This window comes from Ovis canadensis, chromosome 17 (genome assembly GCF_042477335.2).
Source record: "Ovis canadensis isolate MfBH-ARS-UI-01 breed Bighorn chromosome 17, ARS-UI_OviCan_v2, whole genome shotgun sequence".
Classification (NCBI taxonomy): domain Eukaryota; kingdom Metazoa; phylum Chordata; class Mammalia; order Artiodactyla; family Bovidae; genus Ovis; species Ovis canadensis.
The window spans coordinates 52,520,901-52,536,811 of NC_091261.1; the positions used below are offsets into that span (position 1 = coordinate 52,520,901).

A 15,911-nucleotide genomic window follows, 5' to 3' on the forward strand; every position below is an offset into this window, starting at 1 on the left:
TGAATTTCATATGTCAGAGAGTGGATTTTTTACTTAGTTCATTGGGCAACACAAAGCTCTAAAGATACCTGAGCAGAATGCCATGATCTCAGCTTTGTGTGTGTGTGGGGTGAAGGGTGGGTGTATAATCTCTAACTTTTCCTTGTTCTAAATTCAAGTGAGGATTTTCATTCTGGAATTGACTTTCCTGTCTTTTTTTTTTTTTTTTAATGGCTGTCCTGGTTCTTCTTTGCCATGCCAGCTCTTCTCTGGTGGTGGTGAGCAGCAACTACTCTGTAGGTGCGGTGTGTGGGCTCCTCATTGTGATGGCCTCTCGTTGCAGAGCATAAGCTCTAGGGCGTGCGGGCTTCAGCAGCTGCTGCACGTGGGCTCGGCAGTTGAGGCTCCCAAGTTCTGGAGCGTAGGTTTAACAGTTACGGCCCACAGGCTTAGCTGCTCTGGAACATGTAGAATCCTCTCAGAACAGGGACTGAACCCATGTCTCCAGAATTGGCAGGCAGATTCTTTACCACAGAGCCACCAGTGAAACTGACTTTCACCTTTATTTTAAAGAAATTAACATCATGGCAAACAAGTAAAGAATGTGATATTGGCTTGCATCCTGATCAAAAAAAGAAAAAGAAAAAAAGGTGGGACAATGGGCAAATTTGAATAAAGTCACTAGATTATACTAACTCATCAATGTCAATTTCTTGATCTGGGTACCTAATGCGTGTGTACTTAGTCACTTCAGTCATGTCAGACTCTCTGCCACCCTATGGACCATGGCCTGCCAGGCTCCTTTGTCCATGGGATTCTTCAGGTGAGAATACTGGAGTGGGCTGCCATTTCCTTCTCCAACGATTAAGTATGAAGTGAGTGAAGTGAAGTCGCTCAGTCGTGTCTGACTCGTTGCAACCCCATGGACTGCAGCCTACCAGGCTCCTTCATTTGTGGAATCCTCCAGACAAGAGTATTGGAGTGGGTTGTCATTTCCTTCTCCACTGGGTACCTAGTACCACTGTGATTATGAAAGGAGTTTCTTGTTTAGGAAACACACATTGAAGGGTGTAAGTGTAAAGGAACATCATGATATCTGCTACTTTCTTTTAAATGTTTCAGAAAAAAAGTGTCTCCTTAGCACACACAAAGTGAGAGAAAGAAAATAAAGCAGCTGTCATGAAATACTAACCTTTGGGCACCTGGATGAATGGTGCACAGGAATTCTTTGTAATATTTTTGCACATTTTTTGAAAGTTTGAAACAATCTCAAAAAAGTGTTTAAAAAAGAAAAGTAGTATGTCCACAGCATACAACAGGTTAAGAGACGGCAATCTGTGAATGTTTGCACACAGCATCCTGACAATCTACTTTAGAGGAGTTTTGGAAGGACTTTTAGTAGAAACTACCAGAATTTAATGGGCTTTCCAAGTGGCAGTAGTGGTAAAGAATCTATCTGCCAATGTAGGAGAGGCAAGAGATGTGGGTTGGAGTAGGAAATGGCGCCCCACTCCAGTATTCTGGCCTGGAATCTTCCAGGAGCAGAAGAGCCTGGCAAGCTACATACCATCCATGGGGCCATGAGTTGGTCAAGACTGAGCACACACACCAGAAATTAAAACAGACACTTTTCAACTCGGTAACTCCTCTTCTGATATCTACCTTGTGGAAATATATCCATATGTGAGCAAAAACATTTAGTGCAATGCTGTTTTGCATTAGAAGGGATAAACAGAATGTCCCTGATGGTCCAGTGGCTAAAAGTCTATCCCAAAGCAGGGGTTCCAGGTAAATGACTGATCCCTAGATTCTAGCTGCTGCAACTAAAGATGCCATGTGCCACTAAGATCTGGTGCAGCCAAATGAATTTAAAAAAAAAAAGATAATTTTTTTTAAAGAAAGCAAAAACAATAAAAATTTGTGTTTAAAAAGTAGCTAAATTCAGGTACATTCACATTGAAGAATAATAGGAGGCCAAATATAGATGTGAAGAAGGAAATGGCAACCCACTCCAGTATTCTTGCCTGGAGAATCCTATGGACAGAGGAGCCTGGTAGGCTACAGTCCACGGGGTCGCAAACAGTCGGACACGACTGAGCAACTTCACTCACTCAAATATAGGTGTATGGACATCTGATATGACTCCAAATAGAAAGATCCCCAATAGATGAAAAATTAATGAACTGAAGAACTGTACATATGGTAAAATTCCATTGATGTTAAATTGTCCTTTATATTTAAAAAGTAGATACAGGTTGTAGATGCTTAGAGTAAGGTCTAGATGCTCAAAGACAGTGGTGACCTCTGGGAAGAGAGGAGAGTTTGTAGAAAGAAGGTGATAACACCAGCATTAAGTGCTTACTTTAAATACATCTCTTTTTCTAATGCAACAAGATATCTATGTATTACTTATGCAATTAAAAAATAAACATCACAAAGTAAATTCAAAAACAGAGTTATGAAGGAGGGAGCCTTCAGACTGCTGTAACAGTCTGATGAACATAAAAGGGAAACAAATTGGGTGGTGTTTGCAGAAATGGAGACCAGGTGGTCAGCGTAAGGGAGAGAAGTTTAGGGCTTGGAACTTGACATCGGGTACCATGTGAGAAAGGAAGGTGGATGGACTTCAGAGGACTGAAATAGTGAGTTGTTTTTTGTTTTGTTTTGTTTTGTTTTGTTTTTTAATCAGGAACAGAAAATAAGAGAAGCCACTGATTTGTAAGGAGAAGATCATTTTTATTTTGGAAAGATCAAATTTGCAACACTGATATCCAGGTAAATACTGCAAGTTTCCTAGAAAGACATAATATTTAAAGTACACAGATCAGAACTACCCTGGGGTTAACTGGCTAAATTCTCAACGTAACGATAGAAAGCAACTGTTAGTGGACACTGATTGTGCTGCATTGTGATCACTGTGTAATGTTCTATTTGTAGTTATATGTACACACTTAATCCTGGGGTGGCTATTTGTATATATTTGGGTAGTAAAATGGATCTTAGGAGGCTGCAATATTATATTACAGAAAGAAATTCATTCACATTATTTTCAAGAAATAAATTCTTACAAAATGAGAGCTATTTTCCATTGGGTACATATCCCACTTAAAACTGTATGGAAATCAAACTCCCTAATATGAATGAAATTTGCTAGGATAAAGAAAAGAGACTATAAGGAAGTATAATTGTTATTAATACAAATTTAAATGGTCTAAGTCTTTTTCAAGACACTTTTTTCCTATCACAGTACCATTAAGATACTACTGCCCTGGGTCCTAGCAGGATGTTAAGTCTACCGATAGGGTGACTTGTGGCAATTTTAAAATGATTCAGATGGCTAAGCTTTTGCAACTAGAGGGTGCTGAAAGACCACAGAGGATTAAATACATCTCATTTTGTAAAGATTTAGTAATCAGTGACTCTTTTACAAATTAAAGTCTTCAATAAAATAGCCTTGAAATATAGGTTGCAGTTTGCATAAACTGTATGTAAACACACTTTATTATTGAATTAACCATCCAAGATCTCAGCTGCTATGAAATTCTTCACATAATGTAAATATACTTATTTGGCCTCATGTTTATGTTACGTGGATTACTGATAGTCCTAGTATCAGCTATGGAGAAATAAAAAGGTACTTTGGCTCTGATATTACTAGGAAATTCAAGTCTTATAGACCAGAAAGTACTTATTTTCAAGTTGGAACAAGATCAAAGCAAGTAAATTTAAGTAGTCCAGACTTTCAGCAAGAAAGAAAATCCAACTAGAGGTGAGGCCTAATGAAGTAATCATTTACTTAATTGTTAAATGTTTTGTAACAAGTCAAACATCATTCAAATAAGAAAAAAGGAAATGAAAAAAATGAATTTTACTTTAAAATATGCTAGCATTTTAATAAAATAAAGAAGCTAAAATCTTTTAATGATTTTAATTTAATGATTATGGATTTTTCTTCCTAACTCAAGTTACTTCTAGTAATAAGGTATTTTCTTCTTGGTTTCTTAAAAATGGTATGAAATCACAATATTCATTACTATATTCCAATTTAAAATATTTATGACTCTTTAAGGCACAATGATTCTGTATACTCTGTATCAACAAAATAAAATCCATGAAAATATATTTAGGTTTTAAAGTGGACTAAATAGAGTTTCTTTTATCAGAAATATTTAATCAATATATCTACTTTCTTATCAGAAACCAGAATTCAGCATGAATGTAGGTAAATCTAGATTTCCCTTTGTTTCAAAAATGCTTACTGGATTTTATTTTCTGGCATTGCCAACACGGGCACACTTTAAAATTAGCTGACTTTACAAATTAGGAATCTTTTTGAACTTTATTTCTCCACAGCCCCCACATAATTATAGCTGATATATTTCTACTTATAAAGTTATACCATATGTAATATAATTTTGCTTTATCTGTAATAATACCATCTAAAATTATACAAGAATAAGATGGCTTTCTCTGAAAGTTACAAGGAAGATTTGAAATGCTACATACATTGGAATGCTGATCTTAACAGGGTTCAGCGTGCATACCATTTTATTATCAGAATTATCAGAAGTGTTTGCAATTTACACTAACTGGAGAGAAATGTTTGGGTTTTATTTTATGTAGTATGCTTATCCTTCATTTATTCCTGAAGCAATTATGTTTGCTTTACCTAAGTACATCATGATTAGAGCACAGACGTAACACAGTCATGCTGCCATTCCACATGAGGGTGCCATATTTGTGTTACAATCCCATGGCATCCAAAATGCAATACACTGCTATGAAAATGCAAAGATTGTTCACAGATTGGCATTTATGAACGAGGCTGGTCACAATGCAATGGGATTTTACTTCATATGAATGGAAAGAGTTTATCATAAATATATAGACCAGTAGATAACGTTGAAGAATAAGAAGCAGAAAGGAAACAAGGCTCTCGCGTAAAGGTCGATTCTCTTTGCTGCTGTCGGAATAACGGGTTTGGCAGGAGGCGGCTTCTTGTTGTTCTTGGCCTGAGACTTCCCAAGTCCGTTGTTGACTTCAATGGGTTTTCCATAGCAGTCATAATTGGACAATTCAAAATCTCTCGGTAAGCTTCCCACGATGCTGAAGTCGTTAGATCTCAGATCAGACTTGGACGTACAAACCTTTTTGCATCTGGTCTCACCAACCTGAGAATAACAATTAAAGACAGAGGGTATTGAGAATTTTTCTATTTATAAAGAATCTTCAAAAATGTATTTTTAAAAATTTGATGGTTTATTCAGTTGGCTAGTGTCTCATTTAATCCACTAACAGAAATAATAGTCCGCTGATTAAACCACACAATTACCTGAACATGCAGGGCTCTAAAATGTTGCCTATGTAACAAGGCTTAAGTCATGGACATAAACTTTCAGGAGGTTGTTTTATGTTAAGGGATCAAGGTATCTATCGTCGTTTATCTTAGGTGCTCCCAGGCTTGTGAGAGTTCTCAGCTGAAAGACTGATTAATAATAAAAATCCAACATTGAACTATGACACATATCATTAGTAGATGATACAGAATACAAACATCTTCTGGTGCTTCTAACCTTTGACTTTCCTAGGGATTCTATTTCCAAATTGAGTGGTTTATAAATGACTAAAGCATGTATCCCTTCAGTGAGACAGACTGCATCTATAAACCACACTCACGAAGAACTGAAAATGGTCACAATGATCATGAACCAATGACTGATGAATGAATGGCACTCACTGAAAGGTCAGGGCGAGGTCAGCATGAAAGGTCAGGGCGAGGTCAGGATGAAAGGTCAGGGCGAGGTCAGGATGAAGGGTCAGGGCAAGGTCAGGATGAAAGGCCAGGGCAAGGTCAGGCGTGTTGAGGCATGCCGGGGCATGCCCCGGCAGAGGGTGCTGCAGACACACCCCGGAGTCGGGCGGGCAACCAAGCCGACCAATCAGCAGCCGACACGAAGCCCTCGCTGTCCAATCAGGAGTCCTTGGACACCAATCACCACTGAGCCCACGTTTTCTTCCTTATATGGGAGCCCCGCCGGGGCTATAAAACCCTTCCCCACCCCTCACACCTCGCAGACTCCGCAGACTCCGCGGACTCCCTTTACCGCGAAGACTCCCTTTTGCTTCGCAGACCGCGCGCCCCCCCCCCCCCTCGCTTCCTTGCTTACGCGCCCCCAGGAGTTCTGCCCGAGAGTGACCGCCCAATAAAAGGCCCTGATCAACGGTCCATAGGTGTGGCTCCTTCTTCCCGCGGGGTTTCCTACACTCACCACTTGTTGACTAAAGATAAAATAGCTAGAGAATCCAAAGAAATTGGGTATATTTCAACCAGATCATATCCTACAGAAAATATTCAGTTGATCATCTCTGAATTTCTAAATTTGACTCAATTTCCTATAATATACAAAATCATTATTTCACACTGAACTCTCTCTGGCCATCAGAAAAGTTCCTGGAAAAGACAGATGTATAGTGCTGACCAGTGGTTTAAGAAGTGCCTCCACTGATTCCTGTGGTGGCGGGCAAAGGACGGCCTGCCGTGGGACTGAGTGGAGTCATGGCAGTGCCCTTTGTGGAAGACTGGGACTTGGTGCAAACCCTGGGAGAAGGTGCCTATGGAGAAGATAAAAAATTTATTAAAAAAAAAAAAAAAGAAGTGCCTCCACTGCTTAATCTTCCACTGTTCTTACTTTCAACCTTTGTGATTCACCTTTGGAGTCTTCACTAAAATATTTACTACTTTTACCAAAAAAGGAACCCATGTTACCGTAACTCTCAGTATACTAGAGTTACACTAGTTTTTGCCTTATTATTATAATATGTTGAGTAATTTTTTGAATTCTATTTACTAGATAAAGCCTGGGTAAAAATGACGCTCAATGTAAGACATAAACAAATTATTCTCCAGCAGTCTTCCAGGTACCAGGACACTGTCCTTTATCTGAACAGACACTGAGGCATGTTTTCTGGGCCAAGTCAAGTGGCAGTGTTTAGAGGTGGATAGCAAAGACAACCAACATACACTGAGTCAAAAAACAAGTGAAAACACGTTTACACATCATCCTGGCTTTGTGCATTTAAGTTATTTCTATATTTTTCAATCTTGAACAAGCACTAGTAATGCTTCTTAAAGCTGGTTTACAAATGTTGGCTTTACCATTATATTAGACCACATAGATATTTGTACAGTCCTGTTGGGTAAGAACTTTTGAAAAAGATGTTTAGGTAAATAAATAGTTTAGGTAATATCACAGGACAAAAGCACACCAGAAGTGGACTTCCCTGCTGGTCCAGTGGTTATGAATCTGCCTTCCATTGCACGGAACATGGGTTCGACTGCTGGGTGGGGAGCTAAGATCTCACATAATGCACAGAAGCTAAGCCTGTATGCCGACAGCTACTGAGCTCACGCGACTCAACTAGAGAAGCCCACGCACAGCAGCAGAAGACGCCATGTGTCTCAACTAAGACCCAGCGCAACCAAAGAAAGAAATAATAAACAGGGAGTATACAAGAGACTGTTAATAAGTGGGAATGGGATGGAGGCTCTGGAAGTTCATCCTTCTTGAACGTCTTATATGTTAAAAAAAAGGGGGGGAATCATCAATATTTAGAAAATGCCTATCTAGCTTCATCCTGGTTTGATTGGACTTTGAGCTAAAGGAAGCAAACCTGAAAAAAGGGGATTCCTGATCCCCATTTTTTAATGTGCAATTTCAGTCACCCCAGTATGAGAGCTCAATGGGGCTTAAAGGGGAATTATGTCTTGATGGAGTCACTACTGATCCAGAGTCTGATCCAAATCAATTTTACACAGCATCTAGGAAAATGTCTGGAGAAAATAAGGACTCATCAATATAATGAGACAGAACAACGCTAGCAACTAGAATCGAAGTAATTTAAATGCAACTTTGGGGAATCATTCATATATATGCATGAATACAAATGTTTAAAATTTACTCCCATGTCATCTATTGAAATTCTCCAATTTGAAATTTTTAAAGGTCACTTTCAGCAAGCAGTCCATCATCACACACACACACACACACACACACACACACACGTTTCCACTCACACACCCTCCCAGTAAGTGTCACAAACAGAAGACACAATTTGAAGCTCCAGTTTTTCAGTGTAGTTTGAAGGATGTGTAAGCGAACTGCATAAAAATTGAATCACAACCTGCACTGGAACAGAAATTGGGAACAGCCTCTATGTAACAAACCTTTGCATTATTCTCACTCTCAGAGCAGCCTTCTGTGGGTACTTCAGACTCTTCCTCCCTTTAGAATCCTCCACTCCAAAAGCACTAATGATGCTTTGGAATCCACATATCAAAAGAAAGGAGGACTTAAGCTTGTGAAAGTAAATCAGGAAGCATGATGCTTATCAGTTTCTTTTTCTTACTTTTTCACAAAGAAGGCTGTACACGTTTACTACAGAAATGCATTTACTCTGAGCTGTATTTTATTCATGACTTCACGAATGGTTTCATTATCTGTAAGTAACCAGACAAGTAGCCAAACTTATATGATACTATAATCGAAGTCATACATTTAAATACCTCAAATTTTCTAGTTTTTAAACATAATTTATTCTTATTAATAGATTCTGCTGGCACTCCAGTACTCTTGCCTGGAAAATCCCATGGATGGAGGAGCTTGGAGGGCTGCAGTCCATGGGGTCGCTGAGGGTTGGACACGACTGAGCGACTTCACTTTCACTTTTCATTTTCATGCACTGGAGAAGGAACTGGCAACTCACTCCAGTGTTCTTGCCTGGAGAATCCCAGGGACGGGGGAGCCTGGTGGGCTGCCGTCTATGGGGTCTCACAGAGTCAGACACGACTGAAGTGACTTAGCAGCCAGCAATGTTAATCATTATAAAATTGTATTAGTATCTATACAGTTTATTAAAAACGTAGACAATGAACATTATATTTATTCTGAAAGATTGTTTAAATATAGTAAATACCTAAAAGAAGAATAATTACTTCAATGTTAAAGTGGTAACATGAAAAAGTACCCCTAAAAGCTTCAGTTTGGTTATACTAAATTTTTAATCATTTAATTTATTAAACCCTCTTCTATAAATGTATTTGGAGATTTTGGTATTCGAAATGAGGAGTGTGAGTATGTGTGTGTGTGTGTTGGGGGGGGAGAATGTCTACAATGGAAGTAATTTTCAATGATGTGACAGAATTGAGTAAGGAGTAAAATTAGGTTCGCTACCACTCATAATTCTTTAGTTAACTGGTCTCATCTTCTTCTGCTCATCAAAGACTTTATACAAACACAACTTTCTTTAGTTATCACTCTGCACATCAATATCAAATCAAACCTTTACACAAGAGTACAAAGATAAAATAAATATTATTTTGTACTTACAAAATAAATACTATTTAATAAACACTTAAAATAAATATTATTTAGTAAATACTATTGACAAAATAAATACTATCTTAAGCATCATAATATTATATGCATAGGGACTAAATGAACTACTTAAAGTAAGACAGTAACCCTACTTAACACATTCTTTAAGGTGATCTTGGTACTATGATTCTCTAATTTATAACTCCCCCATTGCTCCTCTTATGAACATATGACTCATTTACTTTCATCATATAAAGCTGTCATTTCTGAAAATTACTGGTAGCAAAAATGAGGCATTAATGCTACAATAATGAGACTGTCGAGGATGAAAAATGATGCACATAAGAACTTCCAAAGGCTCCCAACTATAGCCTCTAAGATTGTCTTTGTGGTCCTTCCCAGCTTGAATCTTCACACATGCAAAAGCGAATCACAGTAAACGATGTTTTTTTTGTTTGTTTGTTTGTTTGTTTTAATTTTAGGGAGATGTTGGCTGGAACAAAAAATAAACTCTTTTTCTCTTTTTTTCAATGATGATATTTCTTGGCCAGAAGACTTAGGTGTGATTTCATGGTGATAAAGGTATCCTCTACAGATGATAAAGATTCTCAGAAGGGAATAACTCCTATATACTTCACCATATTTAAATCAATTGTTATTTTAAAGTACATATCATTATCATAAAGAAATAGCAATCATATTCGTGCTACGTGAAATGCAGCTCTGACTCATCTGGTGGATGCTAGTGGTGATTTAGTCACTAAGTCATGTCTGACTCTTGCGACCCCATGGACCCCTGCCAAGCTCCTCTGTCCATGGGATTCTCCAGGCAAGAATACTGGAGTGGGTTGCCATTTCCTTTTCCAGAGGATCTTCCCAACCCAGGAATCAAACCTCGGTTTCCTGCATTGCAGGTAAATTCTTTACTGAGCTATGAAGGAAGACTATGAAGGATACTAGGGGCTGGAAATAGGTTCATGTGAACAGCAATAGGTCCTCAACTGTTTTGACTGAATAAAAGTAGAAATATATGAATGAAACAAATCAATAAACAAAATATTAGGATTTGTGGAGGAAGTACCAGATTTGGGGAAGGGAGAAACCTAAACAATTATATATGCCTGATGGCAAGTGATCTTAAGAATCAGTATCAAAATATTTCTACAATTCAAGTTTCACTGTGTTTTCATTAATCACTATTGTTATTCTGTCTGAAAATAAGTGATATATTCCCTGATTGAAGTTACTGAGCAAAAATTTGTATTTTGAAAAGCAAAATATACTAGAACAAAGTATTTTGAAACTAAAGTCATAATTATATTTTACATCAGCAAATTCAATAAATTAAAAGGGCAATGGTTTTTAAACTTCCTTTTTCATATTTTCTTTCATGTGTCAATGTATAACAATCTTCTGAATTTGTCAGTCTTACACATTTGCTGTAAGTTGGATGTGCCTATTAAGGTTGAGTTATTTTTGGACTCATTTTCATTTTGAAGATTTTCTCAGGATACAAATTTCACATAGGTGCCTGTGCATCTTCGAATGTTCATTTTGTAAGAAATAAGAGTATCTTAAATTGATTTCTGGAGATGAAAAGTGAAAGTCAGTCAGTTGTGTCTGACTTTTTGCGATCTCCTGGACTATACAGTCCATGGAATTCTCCAGGCCAGAATACTGGAGTGGGTAGCCTTTTCTTTCTCCAGGGGATCTTCCCAACCCAGGGATCAAACCTAGGTCTCCTGCATTGCAGGTGAATTCTTTACCTGCTGAGAGACTAAGAAAGCCCAGGAATACTGGAGTGGGTAGTCTATCCCTTCTCCAGCGGATCTTCCTGACTGGGGTCGAACTGGGGTCTCCTGCACAGCATTTGGATTCTTTACCAGCTGAGCTACCAGGAAAACCATGGAGATGAAAACCTCTGGTCAACTTTTCAACTCTAAAGCATTATTCTATGACTTTAGTATCAAAATGTTCTAGTAGTTTCAGAATCCAGGCATGTATGCTATTACTTGTTGCTAAAAACATAGAGAATAAAAACATAGGAGTTTTAAAATATGTTGATTTATTTAAGTGTGTGTTTATTTAAATTATTTAAATATGTTGTTTTATTCATTGGGTAGTTATTTTAAAGCTTGAAAGCCAAATTTAGGATAATTCAGTCTAATATCCTGGATCCTACTTATCTTTTATATCTATGTTCACAGATCATGCTGGCATGTTCTCTATTACTCTGAAAATCTGAGTGTAAAGAATCTGCTTCCACCAAGGCACTGGTTCGTGGAATTAAGACTTAAAATTCTGCTGGCATGTCAGTAAACAAAGAATGTTGCAGTCATTAACCAATCACGTAACAGCCACCACCCCCCTCTCTAGTGAGCCCTGAGGAAACTCAGGAAAGAAACGGGATGCCCCTCATTTGGCAGTCAGTCCTGCATCCGAAGGAGACTCAGGATGAGAAAACACAGGTGCACATCAGAGAAATGACTTCACTAAGCCCAGACTCTCGCATCTTCCCTTACAGAGAAAACAGCGAAATTCATTACCTTGAGAAGTCTGGTTTTTAATCTGTTAAAAGATTAATAATAACCTTTTGTTCCACCCACCTAGTCTTTTTTTAAAGACTCTTGTGTAAGCTGGCTCCCCTCTTCCTCTTTGGAGCAGTTCTCTCAGGGTTCTCTGAGATGCAGCCTCCCAGGACTGAAGTCTTAAGAATACCCCCCAAATAGAACATAAATCTCAACTTTTAGTTTGTGCATTTTTCTCCAGTCAGCAGAATATGTTAAGATTCCAAGTTCATGGGACATTCTCTGTGATTGGGAATTTCTGCAGTTAGTCAGGTCCCAGGACATTTCAGATGATGCAGCTGACTCTGACACTGCTGGAGATCAGACACCTATTCTTTAGCACAGCTTCACTGTGTGAATCCAGATCTCTTGACCAGGGTTCAGGTCAGTGCATTGCGGGATCAGTGGGCTGGAAACATGAGGAAGTGGGAAAAGACAGGGAGACATGAATGGAGTGGTTGACAGAGTCAAAAACTCAAAGAGTGAACATCACCCTGGGGTGTAAGGGCCTCAGGGATCCCTCCTTCTGTTAGTGCCCTGGAGAAACACGTGTATGTTTCAGAAGGAAATCCTAAGCTTCTCACAAAGAAATGCCAGTTCTTTGATGTGCCAACACGAGCCTTTCATCAGTCATTGGCTCTTTCAGGTACCACTGGGTGGCACTGGTGGTAACAGAGAAAAAAGTAAAATCCTGGGAAAGAGAACCGTGATTTCTTTGAGAAGGTGTGTTCCTGATGCATGAAGGCAGTAGGTCTGAACTGGATTAGTAGATAGGAGGGTTGCAACATGAACAGATGCTTAAGAGCAGCCCACTGATACATCTCTATTCACGAGAATGAAGGAGGCAAGGTACAGTTACAAGGAATGCTGAGGGCCCTCGAAAGAACATGGGGCCCTTCTGCTCCCAGGAAGGTTGAGGGGGCACACCCTGGACAGTATAAAAAGCTAACATAAGGCTGTGGAGGTGGAGAAAAGGGAGCAGGTCAACTGGAGACCTTGGGGGCCAAGGAAGGACATGGTGGTGAGTTCTTGCATTTCTTTTTTGCTTCAGATGTCCTAGATTAGGAACTGAAAATGCCAATGGGTATAGACAGAAATAGCCCCAATAGCCCCTCCTTCTAGACAGAGGACAAAGGAAGCGGCAGCTTAGGGAGACAAAAATCTTTCATACAATAACCTCTCTACTGGAGCCCAGCGTCACAGAAACAGCTGTGGCCCCACCCCTATTCACACCAGCAAGGACCATGCAGGTAGCAGCATCCTGCCTTCCAGATGCTGTGACAGGTGCCCAGCCCTCCCTGGAGGGTACTGCAGTAGGCCAAGCAGGGAGCTGGCCCTCATTCCACCTGGACCAGTAACAAGGTCCTGCTCCCTGGGGAGCGGTGGGTGTTGGAGGGGATGGTGGAGGCAGGGCTGCCTCCCCACCCAGCAGCAAGCACCACATTGCTTCTCCCCTTCCCCTGGGTCATTGTCCTAGGAGGAAGGGCTCTTCCCATGGCCAGGCATACGGAGGTACCCCAGTGTCAGGAGGCTACACCAGGAAGAAAAGATGCCCAATGCCACCAGGCAGCAATGGGACCCCTCACCTAACTGTGAGGGGCCCATCTAGCAGCAAGGAAAAGCAGTCTTCCTTCTCCTGGAAGAACACTCAGGGGAAGGCAGCAACAACAGAAAGTTTACAAAGATGCAGAACCTTATCACATAATATGAAATGTCCAAGTTGCAACAGAAAAATCACTCATCATACAAAGAGCAGGAGAAGATATAAAATTGAAATTAAAAAAAAATACAATCAGTAGAGATTAACACCAAGGTGAAACATGTTGGAATTATCTGAGAAAGGTTTTAAAGCATGCATGACAGAAATGTATCAGTCAGCAATTATGAACATGCTTGGAACAAATGAGAAATGGGAAGCCTGAGAAAAGAAGCACAAAATCCCTGAAAGGACAGAGAGAAAAGAAAGGAAGGAATGGAAAGAAAGAAAGAAAAAAAGAAAAACCAAATGGAAATTTTATAACTGAAAAACATGTTAAACCAAAATAAGAGTATCACTGGATAAGCTCAACAGGAAGATGAAGGGTAGAGTAAAGAATCCATAAAGAAAGATATAACAGGAGAAATTACTGGGTCTGAACAAAAGGCAAAGAACTGCCTAGGATGATGAGCTGAGCATTGGTGACATATGGGCCCATAACAGAGCATCTAACATTTCTGGCATCACAGTCCTGAAAGGACTAGGTAAAGGTACTCAAAGAAATAATCACTGAAAAATGTTCCCATTTGGCAAGAAGCCTAAGCCTGCATCTTTCTTTTTCTTTTTTTAAATTAATTTAATTGGAGGCTAATTACTTTACAATATTGTAGTGGGTTGTTTGGTTTTTTTTTTTACCTATACAGTTAAAAAAAATTTTTTTTTTGCTTTATAATACTGTATTGGTTTTGCCATACATCAACATGAATCCGCCATGGGAACTTATGTACAGCCTGCATCTTTTTATTTTAAACTTTTTTATTTTATATTGGGGCCTGGAAAATCCCATGGATGGAGGAGCCTGGTAGGCTGCAGTCCATGAGGTTGCGAAGAGTCGGACACGACTGAGCGACTTCACTTTCACTTTTCACTTTCATGCATTGGAGAAGGAAATGGCAACCCACTCCAGTGTTCTTGCCTGGAGAATCCCAGGGACAGGGGAGCCTGGTGGGCTGCCGTCTAGGGGGTTGCACAGAGTCGGACATGACTGAAGTGACTTAGCAGCAGCAGCAGCATAGCCAATTAAAGATTTAATAGTTTCAGGTGAACAGCGAAGGGACCCAGCTATACATATGCGTGTACCCATTGTCCCTCAAACTTCCCTCCCATCCAGGCTGCCACATAACATTAAACAGAGTTCCATGTGCTATACAGTAAAGCCTGCATTTTTAACAAGCTGAACAAACCCCAAACAGGATGAACCTTAAGAAAACTGCATCAAAATATATAATTAAACTTCTCAACAGTAAAGACAAAAAAAAAAGTCTAAAAGCATACAGAGAAAAATTACTTTACCTAAAGAAGAAAAGCAATGTGAATGAAACAGAGTTCTCAGAAGTCACGGAGGCCAGAAGGAAGGAACACAGTATTTTTTAGGTGCTGAAATAAAAGAATCATCAACCAGGAATCCTATTCCCAGTGGAAGCATCCTTTCGGAATGAAGGGAAACCAAGACATTCCCAGATGAAGGAAAACTAGAAGGACCTGTCACCAGAAGAGCTATCTCAAATAATGGATAAAGGAAATTCTCTAAAAGGAAATAAAATAATAAAAGAACTTGCAAAATTACAATAAAAGAAAGATCAAAGGAATGAAAAGTATCCACAAATACAAAAAACTTTCCTTCTCCCTTTGAGTTTTCCAAATTATTTTTGATGGCACAGCAAAAATTATAACACTTTCTAATTAGGTTCTAAGGAATATTTTCACTAATTCTATCATATAGAGAGGAAAATAAAAGGTGTAAGAGAGGTAACATCACACAAATTTATAACATAATGACATTAAGAGTGTGAAAAAGTCATGTATATACATAATGCAACACCTAGAACAATGATCAAGCAAAGTAGTGATACACTTACAAACAATATGGGAAACTCAAAATGTCGTGCTAGAAACTGTACAAGCAATCCACACAAACAGGAAAAAAGAAAGATTTAAAAAATATAGAATACACAGAAAATAAAATATAAAATCGACTGAAGCCCTAACATATCAATAAATTCATTAAATTTAAATGATCTAAACATAAAAATTAAAACATGATCACAGCAGAGAAGATTAAAAGCCATCAGCCAACCATATGTTGCCCACAAGAAACTCACTTCCCATAGAATGATATAGACATGATGCATGGAAAAGGATGGAAAGAGATATGTTAAAGACACAATTTCATTAAGGCCATGATAACTCCACATTAATGGATATTTTATACTTATTCTTCATGAAGAGGAATAG

At 38.9% G+C, this 15,911-nt stretch overlaps 1 protein-coding gene across 1 annotated transcript in view; it reads right to left on the bottom strand.

Moving 5' to 3' along the window:
* Positions 1–2,694: 2,694 nt before the first annotated feature.
* The window catches only part of GLRB (glycine receptor beta), a 96,089-nt gene continuing 82,872 nt past the window's right edge, over positions 2,695–15,911 (bottom strand). Inside the window, exon 10 of the mRNA XM_069557600.1 lies at positions 2,695–5,150. Within this exon, the coding sequence (XP_069413701.1) occupies positions 4,854–5,150 (297 nt within the window). The 3' untranslated portion in view covers positions 2,695–4,853. The remainder of the gene's footprint in view (positions 5,151–15,911) is intronic.